The following is a 24056-nucleotide window of genomic DNA, read 5'->3' as shown; positions in this document are numbered from 1 at the left end:
GCACATGCTAATGCCAGCTGAGCAGGGATATTCACTTGGCATTGTAACTCTCAGCTGAGATCACAGTCCTGGGAGCAGAAATAATTTGCTACAGGGCAGTGAGATGCTTGTGCTATCCTATAGCTTTCACTTTCAGATTTATCTGGGTTGCCATTAAATTGGAGATAGGTGCATCATAAAATACCAGAGCAGAATTCTGTGATGGATTTTACACAGCACATACAATAGATATGGATGCTTTAGTCTCTGCCCTAAGACTCTTAACTCCAAATCGTACTAGTTCTTATTCACTGTTTACTCTCCAGGGATGCGGTTTGTCACTGTTGATTTTAGCAGCTAACACCTCAATTGTCTAGTCTAAACTAAGTCTAAGTAGCCACTGAAGAGCTGTGGGTCCTTCCTTAGAGCTATTCCTGTTATGGGTTCCTGACATTTGTCGGATCAGCTGTTCTCTGGAATGGCCTTTTTCTCTCTACTGTCTCAAGAGGGAAGCTGGAGAGGATGTTGAGCTATGTGGACTCTGTAAGATAGATAAAACTTAGGTGAGGTGATCATCAGCCTGGGAACGGTCAGTTAACACGACTCAGAGAAAAGATGCAAAAATTGCTGTAATGAAGCAGATATTTCTATTATCTCCTTGGGCAGCACGAACACATTCTGCCGACACATTCAGCAGCTTTTTGGTGGTTTAAATGAAGACAGCCTCCTTTGCAAGTCCTGCTAATAAATCTAAGTTTAGTTATCTTCTCAGCATTTGCTGGACTTCCATTCAGATGGGAACAAAGGGAAGGAAAAGTACTGGAGTTTAATGGCTGCACCTCTAAAAACACCATTAACTGCAACGCCTCTGTATGAGCTACTGTTCCCATCCCATAGTATAATCATAGTAATAATTCCCACCTGGTTCTTTCAAAGCTATTACTTTCATAATATCTGGAATTGTCGGGAAGTCCTTCTTTAATAACTGAGGAACATAAGTCAAAAGAAAATAAAAGGTGGAATGGAATTTGTCCAGGTAGCTGGGTAAGATATCGACTCAGATAAGATTAGTTTCTGGAAGCAGGATTGAATAAAAGTATTTTTCTGCAAGTAGTATAGTCATTGAGAAAAGCAGGTTCAGGTTAAATTTTAAAATAATTTGGGATGAAATATAATCACCGTTAACATATTTGGAAAATAAGAATATATTGACCTTTCACAGGAGAACATTGTTTCAGAAGTATTGCTAATTAAATTTAATCAGGGTTAAAAATTAAAGAATTGTTAGAATGAAAAATAAAAAGCTAAAAATAATATTTCCTATCTGCCAGTCCAAATCTCTGTATTTCATGCCAGCCAAAAAGAAGGAAAAAAATCTTACTGGATGGAACAGAATGGTTTTTTTCCTTTTTTTTTTTTTTTTGTTTAACTATTGAAACAAAGTATCAATTATTTACACAGTTCCACTTCTGAGTTCCTTGTTTCTATGGTGATGGTTCATTAAACCACACTACCTCTCTTTTTTTTGTCTGGAGTTAAATAGCATCCAGAAGCCCAGTCTTACCTTTCATGACATGAGATACAGGATGTGCAAGGAGAAGCTGATCTGGAGTACGCAGGGACAGCTTCTTTATAGTCTATGTAGAGGCTATCAGCGAGGGTATATTTAAGTACTTGCTTTTGTTTTTTTTTTTCTTGATTTTCTTTTATTTTGTTTTTTAAATGACCATTTTCAAATGTCAAGTGTAGTAGATGCATTGCAGTGGATTTTACCTTTGGGATAGGGGGATGTTTTAATTCCTGCTGCCTCAAGCTGCAACTGTGAGCATCATATGTAATTGCAAGCGTGATATACGAGGTCACTGCAGTTGAAAAATGAACAATGAAGAGCAGTAAAACTTTTGCAATTAAATAAGTGATAGCCTTTCATGTGCTGCTGTGATGTGTCGGTATCTTCAGAGTCATGGACAGCTGGAAGCTGTGACAATTTACAGTCTTTTATCTTTTTAATATCTATAATACCGTGGCAGAAAAAAAAAATCTCAAAAGACTATTAACATGTAATCTGCGATATAACTGAATGACTATCTATTATTTTAGTGTGATTTTCATCAGATATTTCCAGCTCCTTTTAAACCGTGTGCTTGTGCTGTATCCCATCAGGCAGCTGCTGCAGTCTTCAGCAGAAGCCAATACATTTCAGTGTTGAATTAAAATGTTTCCTTGCATGCAAACTGTGTTTTCATGAAGGCACTAAAAACATCTTGTATTTCTGTAAAAATGAGTGAGTCAGGTGTCAGAAAACTGGATATTCTTTTAAAAGGTAATTCTGTGAAAATGTTCCTTTGTTCCTATTCCCATGACATGTTCTGTGGCTGTCTGCTGCATTTTCTGACAGAAGTGAGTCTTTATTGCTTCTTTAGATTGTTAGTCTCGCTGAGAAAAACACAGCAGTAAGAGCGTGAATTCGATTCTTGCTGAAATCAATGGCACAGTTGACTGGTTTCTAGAATCTTTATTTCTAGTGACGGAACATGGATTAAGACAGCACTGATGGACTTTGAATTTCTATGCATTGGCAGTGACTGCATTTCAGAGAAATCCTAAGTGGACCCTAGAATTTGCCTTTAAATTGCATTTTAGTGTGCAGTAAGTTCCTGAAGCAAGAGAATTAAGGAATTACTTTGGAGATTTTTAGGACCAGATTCAGGTGTGCATAAACAGCAACTGTCTCTAGATTCCTTAGGGTATCGAGACTTTCAGACATGGGGCCTACAGAAGGTCTGTGTCTGTCTGAACTGACAACTTGATCTCCTGACGCATCTCAAATTACATTAAAAACCTTATACTTGTGAAAACAAATTAAAACCTTATACTGGAAATACCTGATGTAGCTACCCAGAAATTTCGTGTACATTCTAAGTTAGTCACTCAGACTCCCTCAGTGATCAATGATGAAAAACAAAAGACTTCTGAGTGCAGATCATTACCTATAGACATTCTTCATTTTATCACTGGAATTGCTTTCAAGGCTTAAGTAAATATATTGACTTTGTGGACTATAGTAGAAGCTGAGACACTGAGGAAAGGAGTTTATTGTATAGAGACAGATATCCAGTGCCATGTGAGATGCCTTGGGTATCTGAAACACCCACACAGGGCTGGAGGATGTGGCACAGATTTATTGGAGTAACAACATTGGAATGGAAGCAGGAGGTCAGATTACAGCTCAGGTGGCACTGGTGACATGCGCTAAGGCAACTGAAGCCCTCCTCAGTTTGCATACAGGCATGCACCTAAGGACTCACTAAATCGGGATGATGAAGCACCGGCCCAGGTTGCCCAGAGGGCTGTAGATGCCCCATCCCTGGAAACATTCAAGGCCAGGTTGGACGGGGCTCTGAGCAACCTGATCTGGTTGGAGATGTCCCAGCTTCTTGCAGGGGGATTGGACTAGATGACCTTTGAAGGTCCCTTCCAACCCAAACCATTCTATGTTTCCATTAATATCAATAGGAAGAGACAGATAGAGAACCAGTCATTTCCTAAAAGAGTCCTCTAAATAAATAAAGGAAGGTTTGTTTACTGAAGGGTGTTAATCAGCCTATGAAAAAATGCCCATCTTTTTGTATTGGTTATAGAGACAGAGAAAAGAAAAATAGTAAAGTATTCTGAGCGCTGACTAACAGAGACATGTTTTGTTGTTTTTAACAGAGAAATTGCAGGATTCCTGTACACATACATCCACAGAGTTTGGCTATATTAGTCAAATTACCCAAAGGCAAGGAAAGGAGAATATAGCAATAATTTATGATCTCCACTTCAGCTTATAAAAGCCTAGAAGGATGTAAAAGATACTGGTTCGTAAGCTAACAGTTAATAAAGACAAAATACAAATGTTGATCCTTTCTGTAATTACTGAGGTTTGGGCTTCTGTTGCTAATGAATTAATAAAGTACGGCCAGTGAATATAACAGGATCTACCAGTACAGGCTGAAAGTAGGAGTCCTGGCTATGTTAAGGATATGTGTTTTCACCCTGGTATGATGAAGAATCTGTAATACACCTGCTAATTCCTATTCTACCCCACAATAGCTCCTCCTATGTAATGACATTTCTTGTTGCTGGTAATGACAGTCAGGATCCTTGTTCCTTCTTCTGGCTCTGCATTGGGAAGAAACATAAAAGGGAATAGAGACACTATAGCAGAGACACAGGATTTTACACTGGTTTTTCATCAGCTGACAGGGCTATGAACTTGTGAAACACAAAGCTTTTCCAAGACAAGTGTGAGCTGGGAAAAATCTTCCAGCCTGGGATCTGCTGCAGAGAAAGATGACCAGACTCCCTCTTTTACTTACACGTGGAGACTGTGGTCACCCAGTCCATCATTTGCATGTGACGAGGATGACAGTCATCAAGCATCATGCAGTGTTTTTCCATTCTGCCCTGTTTCTATCCAATCCATTCAGCCTCTCACTAGAGGTAGATTGGACAGGCTTAGCAGTGACACAGCCCAGAATTGAACTGGTAGGACCTTATTTCCTGGGATACAATGGAACTTTTGTGAGCCTGCTATGAAGGTGGCATTGTTGGAACTTCCTTCGTTATTTGTCTGTACCTTGATATGACAATGAAAACAATATCAGGGTTGGGTTTTGGGGTATTTTGCAAGAGACAGCATTGAATTTTTCTCCTGGAACTTGAGATTTCAATGCCATGGGTATTTTTATTTTTGCCTGTTGTCTCCAAGCTGCCTTCATGGTCAATGGACAAAAATGGACAAAAGTTGTCTGTTTGAGGGAATGACTCGTCGAACCTATTTCAAATGTCCGTTTTCAGTTGAGAGATATTGTTCTATAGGACTGCCTATTTATCTCTATTACTACAAAAAAATTTGAGGGCTATTCAAATGAAGATGTTGACAATTGGTCAGTTGAATCACACTCTGGTAAGCATGTTTGCCAGTTACTGCTTGCTTTGTTAATGGGAATGGTTGCCTGTACTTAGACCACTGGTGGGAGAACAGTAAATGGAATGGGTACAAGAAAGACTTAGAACCAACTCCAATGGCTTTCTGTTAGTAACTTCAATTGGGAGATTTTCTGAACACTCTTAAGAGTCACTTCCCTGTATTTTTTACATTTAGAATCACTCCTTTTGGTATCTGCATGTATTGTAGGATCACTTCGAAAGCTTTAGTCATCAATCGAGTGTTTTTAAACCAAAGGCTCAAGAGAGTCGTTTTAGCCTGTTCTTTACCGTGAAATGTTTTTTTCTGATGAGATTTCACCAAGCACAGATATTCTCACACAGGTGGCCAATTACTAAAATTGTGCAACTGTACAATTCCATTTCTTGTTTCAGTTTATTCTGAGCTACATTCACTACTTCTTAATATACCTTGCAAACTTAAGCCAAGAACTTCATTACAGGAAACTGCCTACTCAATAATATATGTGGTTGAATAAGTGTAATAATCTGGACTCTTGGCAGATTGTGCATATTGATTTTTCCTCAGCAAAATAAAACTGAAGAACAGTAAGTTAAATCATCTGCAGACAGACAAACAAGCTACAGTACTACAACAAGTTATTAACTACTCCATCTGCTAAGAGGTAGAAAAATATCTGTATGTACTCCTTTCACCATGGTAAAAATAAGAAAATTCAGTTTTATTTACTCTAAAAGTAGACATGCAAAGTAACTTACATGCATAATAACACCTTGAATATCAATTCCCTGAGCCCTTACTAAGCCTTATTTTTTTTTCCACAAAGTTCTTAATATTTTCTGCTTCATTAGATACTTAAGCTGTGCCCTTTCTTTTGTTGGAAATTACAGTGGATCAGATCTTGATCTCCTCTGCAGGATGCTGACGAGATTTAGAAAGTGGAGACAGCCTTATAATATCTGCTGAATTTCATCACCTCTTCCACCACTGGAAGACCAAGGCAGCAGGAACTGCATGCCCAATATTCATTGGGTGGGGTTTTTTTTTAAGTTTCTGTATTTTTTTTTTTTTTAGATCCTTGGCTTTGCCCATGAGCTGCTAGCCAGCAGTACTGACTCAGAATGTGCAGGTAGTTTGCTCCTGGCAAAAGGGAAGGAAAGAAAATGTGCAATTACTTCCCCAAATTCCTCCTGTGAAATAGAAGGAACAAGAAAGGAAGAAGGGAGAGCTTTCTCAATTTCATGCAGTTTTCCAGCCTTTTATAAAAGACATGAAACAAAGAACTCTTTTCACTTGTTTTGTTTTGTGGATCATAAAGTTTAATGTGTAAAAATATTTAATTCTAGAGAGAAGAATTTTGCATGCTATAGTAGAAAAAATGAACTTGGCCTGTGCCATTGTTATGCTTCCCAGATTGAGATTTCATTTTCTAATATGAATTCCATGACACAGATAGGTTATTCTGTGATGTAGGAATACTATAGCAACATCATGCTGAAGTCTAAAAGTGAAATTAATCTTATATTAGCTGGCTGAAAGCAGAATACGTGAACATGTAGGCTCCTCCATACCAAAAAAAAAGGAAGAAAAAATGTTGATTCGACCAGCCTATCTTTGATATCTATTTTAAAACAATTTGTTCATTTCAGATGCTTCAGAAGTAGGCTATTGTACGTTCTCTCCTATTGATCTGTAATCTGGTTTTTCCTCATTTCATATCTACAGGAATATTGAACGTTAGACTCAATTTTTAAGCCAGTTTTTGGGTTTGTTTATTTTTTCAAATATATGCATTATGTCCTGCAAGATAGCTGGAAAGGAATAGAGTTTAGAAAGCTTGCCATCCAGACTTGAGATTGATCTCAGTTAAAATAAATATTCTTTCTTCCTCTTTTAATTTCTGAATTTTGCTCCTGGTTGGCATGAAGATGCATGATTTTGACAGCTCACTGAGTACATAGTGTCTTGTAAATTATTTACAGATGAATCAAAGTAGCTACTTGCGTCTTGCACCATACTGTAAACATGTATTTTGGAGGCACTTTTGCTTTTAACAGTTTTGAGCCTCAGGCCATACAGAAATATCCAGAAAGATTCACCTCTCAGCTAATAACATATTTATAGCTACCACTAGCTTGTTTTCTGAAAAGATCACTAGCACGTCACGTTTTTAAGATTCTGGTAATTCTGAAACGAAACACACCTTTTACGGAAGTAAGTGCAGCCGGTGCCCAACAGGCGATGGGAGGGCTCTGCGCTCAGCACCACGAACAGCTCCCGTTCTGCTCCGGACGTGATTCTGCTGCTGCCGATTTGCAGCCTCAACTCCCACTGAGCTCAACAGGCATCTCCAATACGTGTTTCCGTAAAGGGAAATCCACCGGGCTCTGAATTATAGGGGAAAATGACCTCCTTGGGGAAAAATTGCATCACGGCATGGTAGACATCTGATTTATTGGCTAAATTAGTTTGCTAGCCTCCCAAGACTCCTTGTACAGCTGATAGACACTGAGATTTACATTCAGTTTGTATATTAAAACACTTAAATTAAGGTATCTTAATATGCAAGCTGAGTCCCACTCGAGGCATATCCATAATGTCAAAGAGTTTAGCTACTGTTTCACTTCCCAGTCCTGGATTTCCTCTTTCTCCGTAATTCACAAATATTTTTATTTTCTGGATTTTTTTTTTTTTAAGTAAATCAAACGAGAACCCTATTGAACTAGCTTTGCCAGATAAAGCACGTGTCTGAAGTCAGATGGTGCATTTTTCACCCTTCAAGAGCAGATAGTTGAGTCTTGTGGACAAGCACCTGGATGTCCTCTTCTTATTGATCCTTTTTGTTGCCTTTCTGATTAACCTAAAAGTAATTTCAGACTTTCTTTCCACAGCAGCTTGCACTTTTGATAATCAAACCATACATTTTGTGCTCACACAGTTGCTAGGATTGATTAGTTTATTTCCTTCAACAAGGAAACCAATTTTTTGGTTTGTTTGTGTTCTACCAAAACAAAAGGCAAGGTTAGAATAATTATTAATTTATGAGTGAGGAGGAAGCTGTAGGTAGCATAATTCAGCAACTTAGCAGGACCTGTGAAAAAATATTACTGGAAATAGAAGTCAATGCACAATGAAATCCTTTAGAAGAGAAAAATTATTATTAGAGTTTGTAACAAGAGTATGTCCAAACCATGTGACAAGAGCAAAGGCAAACTGAAATAATGGCCACAAACAATTAATTAAAAAGCACTGTATACCTTTTGAGATCATGCCTCATCTTTGTTCCCAAGACATGAAAGTACTTGAATCTGCTCCAGGTTTTTGGTCATGCAGCCAAATGACTAATATAATTCTACCCCCTCTCTGCCAACCTGCAAACTACTTAAAACAGAACTTATTGTTATCATAATTGAATAAGCTCGAACAAAATTAAATATAGTACTCCCAGTCAGTAGAAGTATTTCATAATTGTCTTCATAGAGGATATAACAGAATCACTGATTTATTTCCCATTATTCTTCTGGATTGAAAACTGACAAAGAAAAGATCAAGTGGTATGGTTACAACAGCTAGTTATTCCTGTTCACATGAATAAAAGTTCTCACTTAGGCTACAAATTGAGTATCTTTTATGCATTTTGTCATTTTTCTTCTACATGTACCCTAAAAAGTTAGTCTATGGACAGAGTAACCTAACCGAGCATATATATAAATATATACCTATATTCTATACCTGTACATGCCTATACCCATAAATAACTTCTACAGATAACAGGGTTTTACAGCAGGGGTTAATTTTCTATCTGCAAAGTAATACAATGTCTGTTCGCTCTCAGAATATCAAGAATAAATTTGTTACCGTCTTTATATATAACACTGATGCTATCACAGTCCCTGCAAGTCAAAAATTATCAAATGATAGAAATATAAACAAGTTTCTGGACTTCTACTCTGTAACTCAAGCATGCAGAATTGTGCCTTGTAACACAATTTTCTCTTCCTTTATCCAGGTAATAAGAATACCAAAGACAATGAAAACTCTCAAACTTCCTTTTAGATATTTTAGTTATGATTTAGTTTACTTGAGTGGAGGGAATAATATTTATGATCTCCACAGGTCCCTTTAGCCTTATTTGATCTTTTTCCATAAATATTCCACATTCCAATAAACACCACCAGTAAAAGAATATTGATTATATGTGTGCAAGTTTTCATTGTTATTTATTACTTCAGATGAGAGGGTAATTACCTGCCCACACATATTTGTGAGCAACATCATAGAACAATTTATCTTATTACTAAGTCTTTAACCTTTCATGGTGGGAAAAGAGAGAGTAGGAGTAATATACTTTATCCATTTTCATATTTCTTTTTTAACCTATCTCTAGATTATCTAAACTAATCAGTCTCCAACTGTCCTGGTTCTGACTGGAATAGAGACCACTCTATTCTCAGTAGCCACTGTGTTTTGGATTTAGTATGGGATTTGGTATGTGAAGAATGTTGATAATACACTGATGTTATTAGTTTTTGCTAAAGAGACCAGGGACTTTTTCCAGCTTCCCAGGTTTCGCTAATGTGCAGGTGCAAGTTGCTGGGAATGGTATAGCCAGTACAGTTGATCCAAACTGGCCAAAGGAAGTATTCCATACCAGGGACTTCATGCTCAGTATATAAGGTGGGGTTGGCCAGGGGCAGCACTCTCTCTCTCTCTGAATCATTCCAAGATAGATCTTAATTCCATTCCATGATCGCTGCTCAAAAGAGGCTGTATCAGTCATTGGGTCACTGGGCAGTGAGAAATTGTGCGTTGTTCATTGTTTGGTTTATATATTGTATTAACAGTTTAAAAATTATCATTATTAATATATAGATAATTATTATTATATTTTCCTTTGCTGTCCTAGGAAATTATCATTATCTCAACCCACAAGTTTTCTTTTTTTTATTATTTTCTTCCCAATCCTTCTTGGGAGGAGGGAGGGTAAGCAAGTGTCTGTGTGGAACGTAGTTACTGGCTGGGGCTAAACCATGACACCAACTTATAGTAGTTTTACACATGGAGAAACTCATTAACTTTGTTGGAATTTACTCCTTACTTACAGGAGTAAGTAAAACGAAAATGAGAATTTGCAGACACTTTTTTTCCCCAAGTATGGTTAAAAACCACATTCTTCCCAAAATATCACGTCCTGCAATGACTGCTGTAATAGCTTTGATGGAGGTAGTGACTAAACCAGCAGTGTTGGATGTTTGATACATATGTCTATATGTCTGGAAGTTGAAACTGATGATACTAGACCTCTGCCATAAACCGAGTAGTGATGGCAGCTTCAGCACTCCCTGACTGCTTCCGATTTCTTTCTGTAACCTTCCAGTCTTTAGGGAAAGAAAGACATGCACCACACCCATTCTGTAAGGTTCTGATCTAAAGGCAAACAAAAGGGAAATATCTTATCTCTGGCAGTTCAGATTTTGCACTGATAGCACTGTAATTTTGGGCCTTCCTGTGTCCACTTCCTATGGTTTTCTGGGCATTTTCACCAACGTTTCATGTATCTGAGATGTTAGAAATACTTCTGAGCTCTTCCTATGTCTCATGGTGTTTACGGGTTTTGGATTTTTGTACTTTACTATAGACTGTTGGGAAATTTTGTATTTTGTATTTTTTACCTTACACAATATAGAGTTGTGAGCAGCATGTACACATTTACTTGTTCTGGATTAAATTTATATGGTCTCTGCTTGCTGATGATAGTGCTGGTCTGGGTGTGATGGCACTGGTGGTTCCTTCCCAGTCTACATTCCATTTCATTTCTTTCACTTTTCTCTTTGCAAAATAATCTTTCCAATTAAAAAAAAAAGAAAATAATAAAAAAATTTGAAAATATTCACTGTTTCTTACTAGGAGAATGATCATGATATTTCTCCATGCTTCACTATCATCTCCTTTGTCCTTCTTCACCATGCACTCTACCTATTTTAATCTACTGATACCCCTCACATCATTGCCTTTTCACTGACCGGATTGTAACCTGCCCCCATGCATCTTTATATATCTTTACTTTTGACAGGAAGGCATCTAGTAGCTGGGAACATACTGAATAGTAGCATAATTTCCTTTAGGCTCTTTTATAGTGACCAAAATTTCCCAGATGTATGCAAATCCTTTTGAGTCTGGATTGCATGTATTTTTTGGTGCTATTTTTTCTACTCTCTGAATACATTCTGAGCAGAGTCAGAGAAGTTCAATATGGAACAGGAGACAGGCTTTGTTAAACTCTGACATGTTATTGAATCACATATTTGCTTCAAGATTTCTTTTTCAGTTACTTCAGTAGCTGAACAAAAAATAGCTTCTGTCTTCCTGTTCAGAATTATGAAATGCAATGTGTTAATATGTCTCTTAACAGAGTATGAACTGTCTTTTTATAATGTATTTATTTCCTTTGTTTCCTCCACTAGATCATAAGGTCCCACGGGCTCTAATAGGGAATTGCTTGACTCATCACTAGAACAATTTCGAGGAGAGATTATGGAATTTGCACACTGGAAGAAATTAAGTTATTTAATTCAGTCATTTCTCATTCTCAGAAGATTTGAAGGAGTAAACAAAGAATAAATGTCTCTCAAGAGCATCCACTTTGGCGTCACTGTGGTTACATCAGGAATGAATTTGGCCCAAGATCTGTTATAAGTTATCTTCTGCTAGAGACGTGCTTTTTCCACTGAGATAACTCTATAAAAAATAGAAAAGCAAGAAAGTGGGGAGGTCAGGAGTCTGAACATAAAGGGACAGGTTTCTTCTGAGCTCTATTACAACTCTTGCTCTGGAGAGTGTTTAGCTTTCAATGTCACTGTTTGTTTTGTTTTGTTTTGTTTTGTTTTCCAGCTGTAAAAAGAGTAGAAAATCTTTTTACCCCTGGAACTACCATGAAATTTAAATAATCTGATAATTTGTAAATTCTTTTGAGGGAGCTTAATATATGTGCAACATAATTTAATACATGTCCTGAAATTATCAGTCATATAGACTTCAGGTCAGTTGCTATTTTCAGTTGTTTAATGCCTATTTTGTTTGATTTATTTATCCTTTAAGAAACGAGTCAAAATTCCCAAAAACTGTTATTGACTAGGCAACAGTTGGCCTCAGACTTTGCCTGAATAAATCCCACTGAAAATCCCATTCTACTACATTGGGATTTTTTAAGACTGAAGTGTAATCCCAAACCCAGAGATTGTTTCAAGGTTTGTATCCCAATTTACTCCCTCTTCAATTCTATTGTGAGATTAGTTAGAAATTAACAGATCAAAGAAATATATTATCATTTTTTCTTTTGTGACAGAACAGATTTTAAGCCCTGAATTTATCACTGAGAAACCTCAATGCTCAAGAGATCTGCTACCAAATATTTTTCTCGTCTTCTTCCATGCAACAAAATCCTCTCTCCATTTTCAAAGGAGTGCAGACTCCAAAACACCAAAAAGACATGCTGAAAAAAATTCTACTTTCTCTGTATCCATGGCAACTAGTTATCATAGTGATCTGTGCAGATGTCTTCTTCACAGGTCCATAAATCTCATAACGGGCCAAACATCACCATTCTCCATGGGTGGCAAAAGTGACAATGAACTGTGCAGCTGTACAGCTTGGAAAGGTTACTTACCCTCAACCCTAGTTGAAAACTAGGGTTCTCTGTAAGGCACATTAATACTTGTGGGGAAAAATATATCTATAAAATATTATAGATATAAAATATCTATAAATATATAATTTTATCCAAATTACATAGAAAAATATTTCTATCCAGCTATTCCATCACCTCAATCAACTGTAGGCTGAGTTGATATTGATAATTGAAACTCTTCAAAAAGGTATGACACAGCTGAGAGAGCTCCACCCTGATGTCCTTAGTAAATCACTTTTTACGGGTAGGTTGTGCCTGTGAAGGGGAGGATCTGTTTGGGTAGAATGCAACAGAGGAAGGTATGGCTTTGTGGAGGAGGAACACATCTTTTTGGTTCTTACTCCATTGCTTTATTCTCAAACTCTATCTCAACTCAGCAAACTTCAGCCAGTATCTTCACGACTCTTTTCCCAGTGACTTTGTTCCCAGTCACTTAAGGATTAAGATTTGTAGCACTGTGATGTATGCAAAGCCATCCAGGCACTGGTGGAATAACCTCCCTTTCTCCTTCTCTCTCAGTATGAAGAATTAATGGAAGATAGAATTGATAAAGAAAAGTGCATGATCTCTTCTTCTGAGAAGAGAGGGAAGTGAGTCAGAATGCTGTGGTGATGGGGTAGGATGATGAGACCTGTTTCAGCTGCCACCAGCAATAAAAGAAGTGAGGGGTACCAGTTGCTGCCAGGCAAGGCAGCCTCCAGCAGTGCCTCATGATCTCACATAACCCGTGTCCTGAGTGATGCCAGATTATCTGCAGCTGGCGAGCTTGGCACTGGCTCAGGTTCTGGCAGCTTGTAAGTATCAGTCTGTCCTCCAGCAGTGTTGGAGTAAAATCTCTGTTTTGTGAGTAATTTCACAGAGCAGAGCAGAGCAGCAAAATGGTGACATTATTATAGATGAACAACCAAAACGTTTTATTATATTTAAAGAAAGGAGTTTTGTTTTTTTTTTTTTTTAAAAAAAAAAAAACAACGCCACATCTCAATTTCCCAGATTGTTGGCTTTTTACTCTTCTCTATAATTAAACAAAGAAACGTTCCAATGATTTTGCCAAACTGAAGTTTCTCTTTAAAACTCTCCAAAGCTCACCTAAGGCTACTTAGTTGGCAGCAGTTAAAGGATTCTGAAGGTTTTCTTGGATGAGATTTTCTTGGCAGACAATAATGCAAGAATAGCAATAAGTGAGCTTAGAATAAATATCCTGTGAATGTAAAGAATAAAACAGCTTTAAAAGAAGTAAAAAGACTTATACCTCTCTAATTATAGATAAGAGCTCCTGTCATTTAAAAGCTAGTCTTTACCATGTATTAAATGTTCAAGGAAAAAAACCCCAATAATTTGGTATTAACCTTTCCTTTTGAGCTGTGTTTCACAAGAGACGTAGACAAGAACCTTTCACCCTCTTGAGAAGACCAATCCTAATGGTTGAATTTTTGCACAAATAAGAAGGTCTTCATTCTCTTTTCACTTCTGAGATAGACCACGGTCAAAGAGTGATTTGTGTGTGTTTGTATCTACTTTTTCCCCCCATCAAAATAGTAGGAATAAAAATAGTGTTCTAATTTATAATTTGTGAGTCTCACTCCTTAGGTGACTGGATGATCAACCAAAGTTCTAGAGTGATGCAGAACATTCAAATCAGGTGAAATCCTCTCTGCTGAACTTTGGTAAAAAAGACTATCTCCCAGTTCTAAAATATACAATTTATGTTTGGCAGATGCAGAGCACATGCACTTAATCTCTTGAGAGCTAAAGCCTGCTATCTTCAGCCCATATTTTTCTGCTGCTATGCTATGAAAACCACCGTTCCAATCAAAGAAAACATACTGTTTCTGTTTCTTTCACTTCTAGTTTTTAATATAATCTAGGATTAAATTGGTAGATAAGAAGTGAAATATCTCAGATAACTTTTTCCAAAGTTCTCTTTCATAAATTAAGCTGGTATTTTTAACAGTTCTTTGAAAACAATGCTTTTCAAAATGCATTTCAGAAATATGAAATTCTGAAAATGTCATCTCATAAAACAAACGACTTTACTGTTAGTGACTTACCAGTAGAAAACATGTAATGTGATGGATGTAATTATCATTATATAAACAATGCATTCTAAATGGTCAGAATACAGTATTGCATAATATTATCTGAGGAACCTTATATTAAGGAATAATAACTTTTATTTTCCTTCTGTATGATCAAGTATTCTCTTTTCCAACAGAGAATATCTTCCTTCAGTGTTTTTTCTCCCCTTTGTATTTTTTCTCTTTTAGAACTCTTTAGAACTTCAGAATTTCTGTTGATTTTTCTTTTCTACTCTCTTGTGGCCTGGACTTTCAAAAGAGACTGTTGAATCTGACAGTACTGTAAGTTTGCTTACACCTACAGAAGGACCATTTTTGTAATAAAAACTCCTATAAGATACCTTTACTTTGAAATGTCAATTATTTTTGAAAATCTAGGCCCCATACTCAGGCCTTGCTTAAGCTTTTATTTATTTTGATATTTACTTAGATTTATGAAAGAACAGACAGTACCTATCTCGTATTCCCTGCTCTCTGAAAGGCTTTATATGTAATATGCCCTTTAAAATTTATTGTGCATTGAATAATTCAGTTTAATATGCTGGCTTGTAACATTACATTTCCTTTGATATTACTCTCCTGAAGGCATTATGACCTGGAAGGTGATATTATAAGCGAATAAATGAGGAGAGTAACTGAAAATCAGACTGAATGCTGTAAGCCAAAAGGATGGATTTTCATCTCAAGCCTCTATTTTCATACGTGAAAAATAAAGAAGTATAACATTTATGTATTTATATTTTTCTTGATTTCCCAAGGAAACAAATTTCATACAACTTCTTATCTGTTCTCTTTTGTCTGTGTATGGATCCATAAATCCCTTTGTCCGTTGTTCTGTCATTCCTTTTTTTATTCCCCCTGCTGTCACCCAGTAATTTTGTGTCCACTGAATAAAGTCAACAACATTTGATAGGGATGCAGCAGTCTCAAAGCTGAAAATTGCTATTTGTTTTGTAAAAATGGTGTGCTGAGTACAAGAAAGATGTCTAAGCAATTATTTTCATGGAGAGAGGGACGTGCAAGACTCGCCTAATTTGTTAGTAGGAGTGAATGAGTGAGCAGTAAATTAGTGCACAGGGTCTTGTCATCCAAAAAGCGTTGTCTCTGCTTTTGCACCTTCTCTTGCCAACAAGTTAGCAGAGATGAGAAGGAGGCATGTTGCACCAAGAACAGGATAAGGACATGGAAGAATGTTGTGGATGCTGTAAAGAGGATTTAAATATAGAGAGTGTAAATAAGGTTATTGCAGCAGAAGCACCATGACAAAACAGGACACAAATCTATAGAAAAAGAACAGTTTGTACACAGTCCTGGTGACATAGTAACTCTCTGTAGACAGAATAGAGCAGGCTCCATTCTCAGTGGATATCAAGTGAGGTTCATTCCTTGAACTTAGGAGACTTCAGCCATGGGGCTGCCTGAAATTTGGTTTTATATCTAGCCTCTGTCAAAACTGGGACTCTCAAGACACCCCTAGACAGAGGAGAAAAGTAAGATAAACAATTTCTAAACAATTTCAGAAAAGTGGTTTGTCAGTGCTGTTCTGGCAGCATGGCTTTCTTTATTGTTTTTGTTTGTTTGTTTGTTTGTTTTTCTTTTTTTTCTCTTGATCTTTGTCCAGAAATTTCAGGTAAGAAGGAAGCCTTTCAGCTACGAGGAGTAGCAGGTTAGAGCGAAAGCATTTTGCTCTGAAAGGCTTAATTTGAAGCATAGGACAGGAACTATGCTTGTGTAATCCTCCATGGAGGAAGAAAGGTTTTAGTGTTAGGTATAATTTTAAAATTGCATCAGAAGTTCTGCAATGTTAAGAAATTTGGGCTTTCTCTAGAAAAGCAAGTCTTTTTCAGTGGCTGCCAAGTCAGATCCATCCTTACGTGTATGAGGCAACCCCTCAGCTTCAACAATATTGAATTTAAACTCAAGTGTCAGGGCCTTCATATGAAATTCATATAAAATCCATATTGTGGTTCAGCTGAAATCAGGACTCTGCTTTTTGACGTACATTTCACAAGAACAAGTACAAGGTGGATCCTGCCACAGGGAGCGCGCAGTCTGAACATGAATTTTATCTCGCTTTCACAAGAAGAAGCTTGAGAAAGAGATGTAGAGACGGATCCTGTAGGTTTTCATACACAGTCACTGTGGTTTGCCTGAAGTTTGAACGGCTCAGGAGCTGCAGAGCTGCACCATTCGCAGCCTGCAGAAATATGTCCCAACCCTCAGCTGGACTCCTTCACTTGGGATCGGAAAGCGGCTAAGGGAGGCTGCAAAGCCACTGGTCAGCCATCTGTCCAGAAGGTAGAGTTGGTTTGTATCTGCTCCAAAAGACCACATAAACCCTATGAGGAATACAAGTTTCAGCCATTCAATAAGCAGTTGTTTAGGCTAAGCTTGTTTTTAGCCTTGTTCTACTGAGTCTAGTTAATAGAAAAACGGAAGTACACTTACAACACGATTCACGACAATTGCCATCTTAAAATAGATCTATTCCTAACTGGAAAGTCTCTGTCCTTGAACTACAGAGGATATTTTGCTTAGCTCAATAAGGATAAAAGGGTAAATATTAGCAGTTAAACCAATCCTGATTAGTCCTATAGTTGAATGATCACTTTGTGTTTCCTCAAAAGTCAATGACAAGGATTAGGGGCTCCCAAAGGATCATCCATCCCATCGAAGAAGAGATAACTAGCTGAAAAAGATTAAGCACTGTTCTGGCCATGCTATGAAGACGGTGTAAGTACTTACCCAAGACCAGATGCCAAGCTTTACACCACTTCTGTTAGCTGAGAGGAATCCCACAATGTTTACCAAACATAATCTGCAGGTTGCAGTTCAGACATGGGAAGGGAAGGCAGAATTTGTGCTTTCCACAAGATGTCCTTTTTTTCAAGACCGTTCATTAAGAGTCACCTTTTTTTTCCTTTTCCACTCTGCCCCACATGAAATCCTATTCTTTAAAACTGTTTTGTTGTTGTTACTGATTTCTAACATGCTAAGAACCAGGAAAATTTGCCCACTTGAAGCTGCACCTTGCTGCTTGCAGTATCTGAGCTATGTCTTTCAAAGCTAGCTTGGGCATATCTACGTCACACGACAATGGAGACATACCATCAGTGCCAGAGAAGAACCCTGCTGTGCAGTTTCACACTCAAGTCACATTGATTTCCGTGGGCAGATTTCACCCGGTGGGAGTTTTGGCTGTATCATGGTTTACAAATGTAAATGGATCTTGTATGCTGGTCTTTATTCCATTTAATTTTTCTGTCATTCTTCTAAATTGTTTCTTTCAAATACACTTTTCCAGGCTGGATCAGGCACTGTTCTCATTGATAGTGAATTCTTTCCAATCTCCATAGTTCGTCTATTTTTATAACTAAGGCAAATTACTTGACTCTCTGCTTTTCTATCCCTCTCTTCCAATGTCAGCACATCAGCGCTTTCTAGTGCAATGAACTTATAATGTCTTTTTAAATGGGGCTAATTTTTAGCTCTGCGTGGTATTGACAGAAAAACAGCCACCTGGTATAACTGAATTTGATACACAGTGCTAGGAAATATTGATTCCATGTCTACATTTACTTTTCTGCAGTATGAGGATTTCCTTGCATTTCTCTAGGCTGGTGTGCAGTATCAATTCCTATCACAGTGTTTGAAAGACAAGTGTTGTCGAAGTAATAACAAGAAATAAGAAAGCTTTCCCTAGTCCTATCAAACCCATTTAATTTAAGCAAGTGAGGCTAGGAGGCAGTTCTCAGAAGATCTCATCTCACTTTTACTGTCTGTAACACCTTTTGTAAGCAAATGTCTCATTACCATCGATACTTACATATCTTTACTTTTGTACAGAGTACCATACATCAGTAAACTGTAAACCTATTACTATTTGCCTTCAGATTTACATGGTAAATACAGTTCCTACTGCGTGGACAGACACTAGCTATCAAAGACGGTAAAATTTAATAGCGCTTAATGTGATCTTGATTTCCATCTTCAGTACACTGATTGTATCACAAAACTTTTCAAACCCCAGTCTTTGAGGCTTAAGAAGATGTTCTAGTGAATCATAGTATGCATACAATGAGATCCCAATCTGGCAAAGAGAACAATCTGGGGTTGGAGTGGAAAAAAAGAGAAAGTAGAGAGAAATGTAAAGAATTCAATTTTTTTTTCCAGCTCCTGCAGTGATTTAATGAGGATTTTTGCAGTAATATTGTATTCTGGTGGGTCTGGCAAAGCTGAGGAATTTTTAGCTAATAAGATCTGAATTTTATATGGCTCTTAGTTTATATTACGTAATCTGATGCTGCATCCTTTAATTTGAAAGAATGATTATCAACTCTTATCATATGCCATCATTATAACGTTGTAACAGTGTTTGGGACTGACCTACTTCTTCAAACACCATGTCACTTGGAAATTGCCCTATCCACCACACGTGGTAATACCTGGCTTATATTTTGTGAGAAAACATAGGGCTTCCCACTGAAGCTGATGGAAAAAATACACCAAGTCCAGTCCTGTGAGCATACACTCTCCACTGATGGAAATCTGCTATTATCACCAAAGCTGATAAAGCCTACACTGTTTTTACAAGTTGATCACCCAAACCTCATTATACTGTACTTGTGCCAGACTAAAAGTATGACACTTTGAAGTATTATCTGCTTTTACTGAAAATCTTATTTTTCCTGGCACACAGTCAAACAAAGAGCATACCAACAGCAAACCTCTTAGAAAACCGTGGAGCTTGCGGCTTTTAACAGTTGATAAGATTATGTACTTGATTTCAACATCAAATGCAAATAAGTAATGGAGTTATACAGATTTAGTTTTTCTTTATTTTTCTACTGAGGTAAAGATGATCCCCATTTGAGATTCTTTCACTAAGTCATTTTTTAGACATAAGCAGGAAATTTGAGAGATTATTCTAAGTTTTTCTGTACATTGGCTAAGTCTTCTAGGTTTATGGGCTAGTAAGATGGTGGTTTACAGAATTACAAGAGGAGTCATGCATAGATAGCTGCTTCTTGAAAGTCAGTCATGGTTTGCCATGTCTCTGACACAATGGTCAGAAAGAACAGAATCACAGAATGGTTTGGGTTGGAAGGGACCTTTAAAGGCCATCCATTCCAACCTCCCTGCAAGGAGGGAGGACAACAACATCTCCGACCAGATCAGGTTGCTCAGAAAGAAGAAAGAACTGAGTTCCTTTATTGTATTTACAAGAGCACATGGGACCTGATTTTTTTTTTTTTTAATATCCTAAAAGATGACACCTCTCATCCACAATCCCATTATCTTCTCTTTTTTCATGCTTGTAACTGGAGGTTGGTTCTTTAACACTCAGATCTCTAATTCAAAGCTTGTTACCTGAAGCCCAATCTCTGAACAGTTGCTAAAGGTCTGATTCTGTCTTTAGCTCATGCAAGAAACCATTAGAGGTCAAAATCATCCTTTTGACATTGTGAGTTTATATTCTCTACTGCACAGACTACAGTAAAGATAGTGAATGATATTACAACTGTTCTTTACTAAGGAAGTGCATTTCTACTCCAAATAGATATATTTTTTTAAAGAAAATTAAGAACATGGAAGAGGTGAGCATCCCTCATATCCACAAAACTGGCTGTAGGATGAAGCAGAATCTGTTTTTCAGTTTCCAGTCATCTCCCTGGGTCAAATTCAAAAATGTGCCACTACCCACCCTTTGACAAGGATGAGAGCAAACAGAAATCTGTAGAATTTAAATCAAACATGCCTGAAGATTTATCTTAGCAATAGTGAAAGATAGCTAAATGATACTACATGGCAGTAGATTTCATGATCAAGGGAAGATTTGTTTCTAGTGTATGTTGGGGTGATTTAACTGGGACTAAGAAATGTTATTTTCTGCCAAGGTTAAGTCTGATCATTATTGTGCCATGCAACTATGTATTTTATGCTGTTCGTCTGAATGATGACTATTTTATTCCAGGGAAAGCTTATTGGAAAATGATACTGTTTATTATTCTACACAAGGACATTTTTTACTGATAGAAGAAAGAACCAACTGTAAAGCACAATAATAACTAAGGAATGGATGTCCATCACTAATGTATTTTATCCCTCGTTCTCTTCTGTAGGTTGCCCAGGAATGTGGGACAATATTACATGCTGGAAACCTGCAAGTGTGGGTGAAATTGTCTTTGTCAAGTGTCCTGCACTCTTCAGATTTATCATCTCTGAAGATGGTAAAGTATTTTCTCTTTGTTCTTTGCCTCTGTCAGATAAGGCTGCATAGCTGACATGAATGTAAAACCTCACTTAGATACTCAGGGAAACAAAAAACTCTACAGAGGTCTGGAGTTGGGCTTCAATTTAGAAAAATACTCCATAAAACCAGTTTGTGTGTAGATGTGTGTGTGTGTGTGCGGTGGGAGCAGGGAATGTGTGAAAAAAAAAGCCTTCACAGTCTGTACAACATTAAAATATCACCAGCTCTAATTACTAAAGGGATGTTCTACCCTTAGATCTCCACTGAAATCAATGAGACCTAAAACTGTTTGGATCTCACATAATTAAGTATCACAATTCAAACTTATTTTAGAAAATAACTGTAATTCAAAACTGGAGTCTGCTCACGCCTTAGGAGAACATAGACATGAGCTGACCGACATTAGGACCTTCCATGCTGGAAGACTGGAAAAGAGTCAGTGGGAGTTAAAGATTCTTGGAGAGATGCAGAAGCTCCATCATGGGTTTTTTTTTTTTTTTGTGGTCTATAGAAATGAGCCATCACCATCCTTCTACCTCTTGCAGCTGACAATAGCAACCAAGAAACCAAATGAAAGAATGGAAATCTGGGCTGCTTCTGCTTCCAGCATGCATTGGTGCCTAGTAGAGTTGTCTCTTGTTCTTGCAAAAACTACTGCAGATGATCAACTAGGCTGGTGCATTTTCTCTTTTCTGCTGGTCAATACAGTGCCTGTCCGAATTTCCATTAGGACCATTTTTCCATTTTCTGTGGCTTGTAACCTACACCCCATACATACCCTCAAGTTACAGAGTGCTATCACATGCCGACATAGCACTTTCCTCTGTCTCCTTGACTGTTTTGGGTGCAATGCTCAGGAATATTTCTTGTTCAATACTACGGAGAGCGGTGCCATGTACATCTACAGCTCAGGAAATCTCCCCCACTGCTGTCCTGTCCACGCAGCTCTGCTATAGACATTTTAAGTATTCTTTATTTCAAGGAATATCTCTGGTACTTCTATTTATATCCCCCACAAATATGGTGCTTTTTCACTTTTACTGATGAAATTTCTTTTCCATGGTGCTATCGTTTCTGAAGTAATTAAGGCTAGGAGTGCTCTTGAGAAATCATCTAGTCTATCTCCCTCCTCAAAGACAAGGTTAGCTCAATGCAATCTGTTCCAGTGCCTCATTAACCTGTTACCTGTTAATGGGAAAGACTTTTTTTTTTTTTTTTAAAAAAAAAAGTAATATATGTTTTAGAAAAAAAAAATTAAAAGCTCTACTATAAATAGAGCTACGTAAAATAAAGGCTTGAAATAATATTTTTAAAATTATTTGCCTAGGATTTACAGACCTGTTCACATACTGTACTTCACATTTGACCTGTAGCAGGGTGATAGTACGACCCTGGGGGAGGAGTAGTCAGTCCAGTGTGAACATATGTCCTGCTTTCATTATCTCCTTACAGAATCACCGACAAAAGTGACAGCTGTTAATTCTTGTAGTCCTGGGTTTGAGGGGGTTTTGGACATCTGTTCAGTAGGAACAAAACCAAGATTCATAATTCATTAGATAAACAAATAAACATTTAATCTGGAGTAGTTCGAAACCTCTGTGGATCCAGCTGGATTTGCACTAGTGACCCCAAGGTCGAAATATCTACATCCATAATCACTCTCCTGGGTGAATCAGCACGAGTGTTCTGTATCACTGCTGCTAGTTTTAATTAGCCAAATATATTTGTTTCAATGAGGACTTAATGAAAAAAGTCACATTTTATGACAGTTCCTTAACTAAAGGGTTATTAGATAACTAAAATATTTCTAAGACACAGCTAATCCCATTTTACAGATCGTTAAGGTATCCTCCAGCTGCTGCTATATTTCTAGAATACATAACTAGGCTATGCATGGACACAAATATTTATTAATAGCATATTCATTCTCAATACAGCAAAATTTTTATATGACCATACATTATTTTTACAAACAGTAGCAATAGATTTAAATTATACTTTAAAAAATATTTGTTCTATGAAGCACTGAAGCACCTCTAGGTACAGCTGCTTGTATAACAACAGGCAAAAAATATGACAGGGAAGTGTTAATCTTAAAGAAGGTATAGGAATTACTTTACTTGGCTTTGGATGTCTAAAAGTATATGTGAACGTCTGAGCTGATCACATGGATTTCTGTTTCAGTAAATGGAAATTAATGAATACTTGCAGAAGATGTCTCCTCCAACCTATCTCAAATGCTTATGAGATGAATGAAGTCACTGGAGGGGGCTGTTTATTTTATGAACTTCAGAAAGGAACTTGGCTGCCTTGACTTAGATGTCTGATTTTCATATGCAGTAAAATAAAAAAAAAAAAAAAAAACACCAAAACCAAACTCCAAAACCTACAAAATAAAATTAACCAACTAAGCTGTCCTCTGGAGAGATGCTTTGCTAAAAAATTATCTATGGATTTAGCTAAAAATACCAGCTGTTACTGTTTTTAATTTGAAAATATACCCTGCTCTAACCTTCACTACAATTGAACTCAGAAGTAATGTTTGAACTGGTGTCAATGCCATACAGAAAGCCTAATGTTAAATCCCATGCTGTGTGGTTTCTGACCCTTCCTTGTGAAATTTCATTTCACCTCTCTGCTCCTTCACAATCATCAGAATTTTTAATTTCCTTTCAGATGCAGACTGTGAACAGTAAGATCATTCTCAAAATCTCTCCACATGAAAAAAAAACATATTAGCTCCTGAGTCTTTTCTAACAGGATTTACAGTGGCTTTCCTTCTGGATGGTTCCTAAATATGAATTTATTTTCCTCTTCAACATTCGTTTCGTTGACTGGTATTCATCAATTCACAGTTTTATTTTCACTGGGAGCTATAACTTCCATGCTGTCACTGTTGTGTATTGTTCTTTCTGCAGTGCCTTCCCAATACCAACTCCAGAGACAACCACTCTAAATTGTAGTATACTTAAAGCATTCTATGGTGTCTTTGAACAGAAAAAAGAAGTGTGTCAAGCTGCGATGTTGCATTTCAGTACGACATAGCAAGACCTAGAGATGGCCCCAACACAAGTGATCTGCACTCTCAGCTGGAAAATTTTCTGG

At 37.3% G+C, this 24056-nt stretch overlaps 1 protein-coding gene across 4 annotated transcripts in view; it reads left to right on the top strand.

The window, feature by feature from the left end:
* Positions 1-24056, top strand: part of ADCYAP1R1 (ADCYAP receptor type I) — a 131339-nt gene that overhangs the window by 58936 nt on the left and 48347 nt on the right. For all 4 annotated transcript variants that reach the window (XM_086741453.1, XM_086741452.1, XM_086741451.1 and 1 more), the window contains exon 4: positions 20821-20928. In XM_086741453.1, the coding sequence (XP_086597579.1) occupies positions 20821-20928 (108 nt within the window). The remainder of the gene's footprint in view (positions 1-20820; positions 20929-24056) is intronic.

The sequence above is a fragment of the Chlamydotis macqueenii genome, chromosome 2 (assembly GCF_036417535.1).
Source record: "Chlamydotis macqueenii isolate bChlMac1 chromosome 2, bChlMac1.mat, whole genome shotgun sequence".
Lineage (NCBI taxonomy): Eukaryota > Metazoa > Chordata > Aves > Otidiformes > Otididae > Chlamydotis > Chlamydotis macqueenii.
Note: the sequence above shows the minus strand (reverse complement) of the source record. Positions and strands in the feature narration are given on the sequence as shown.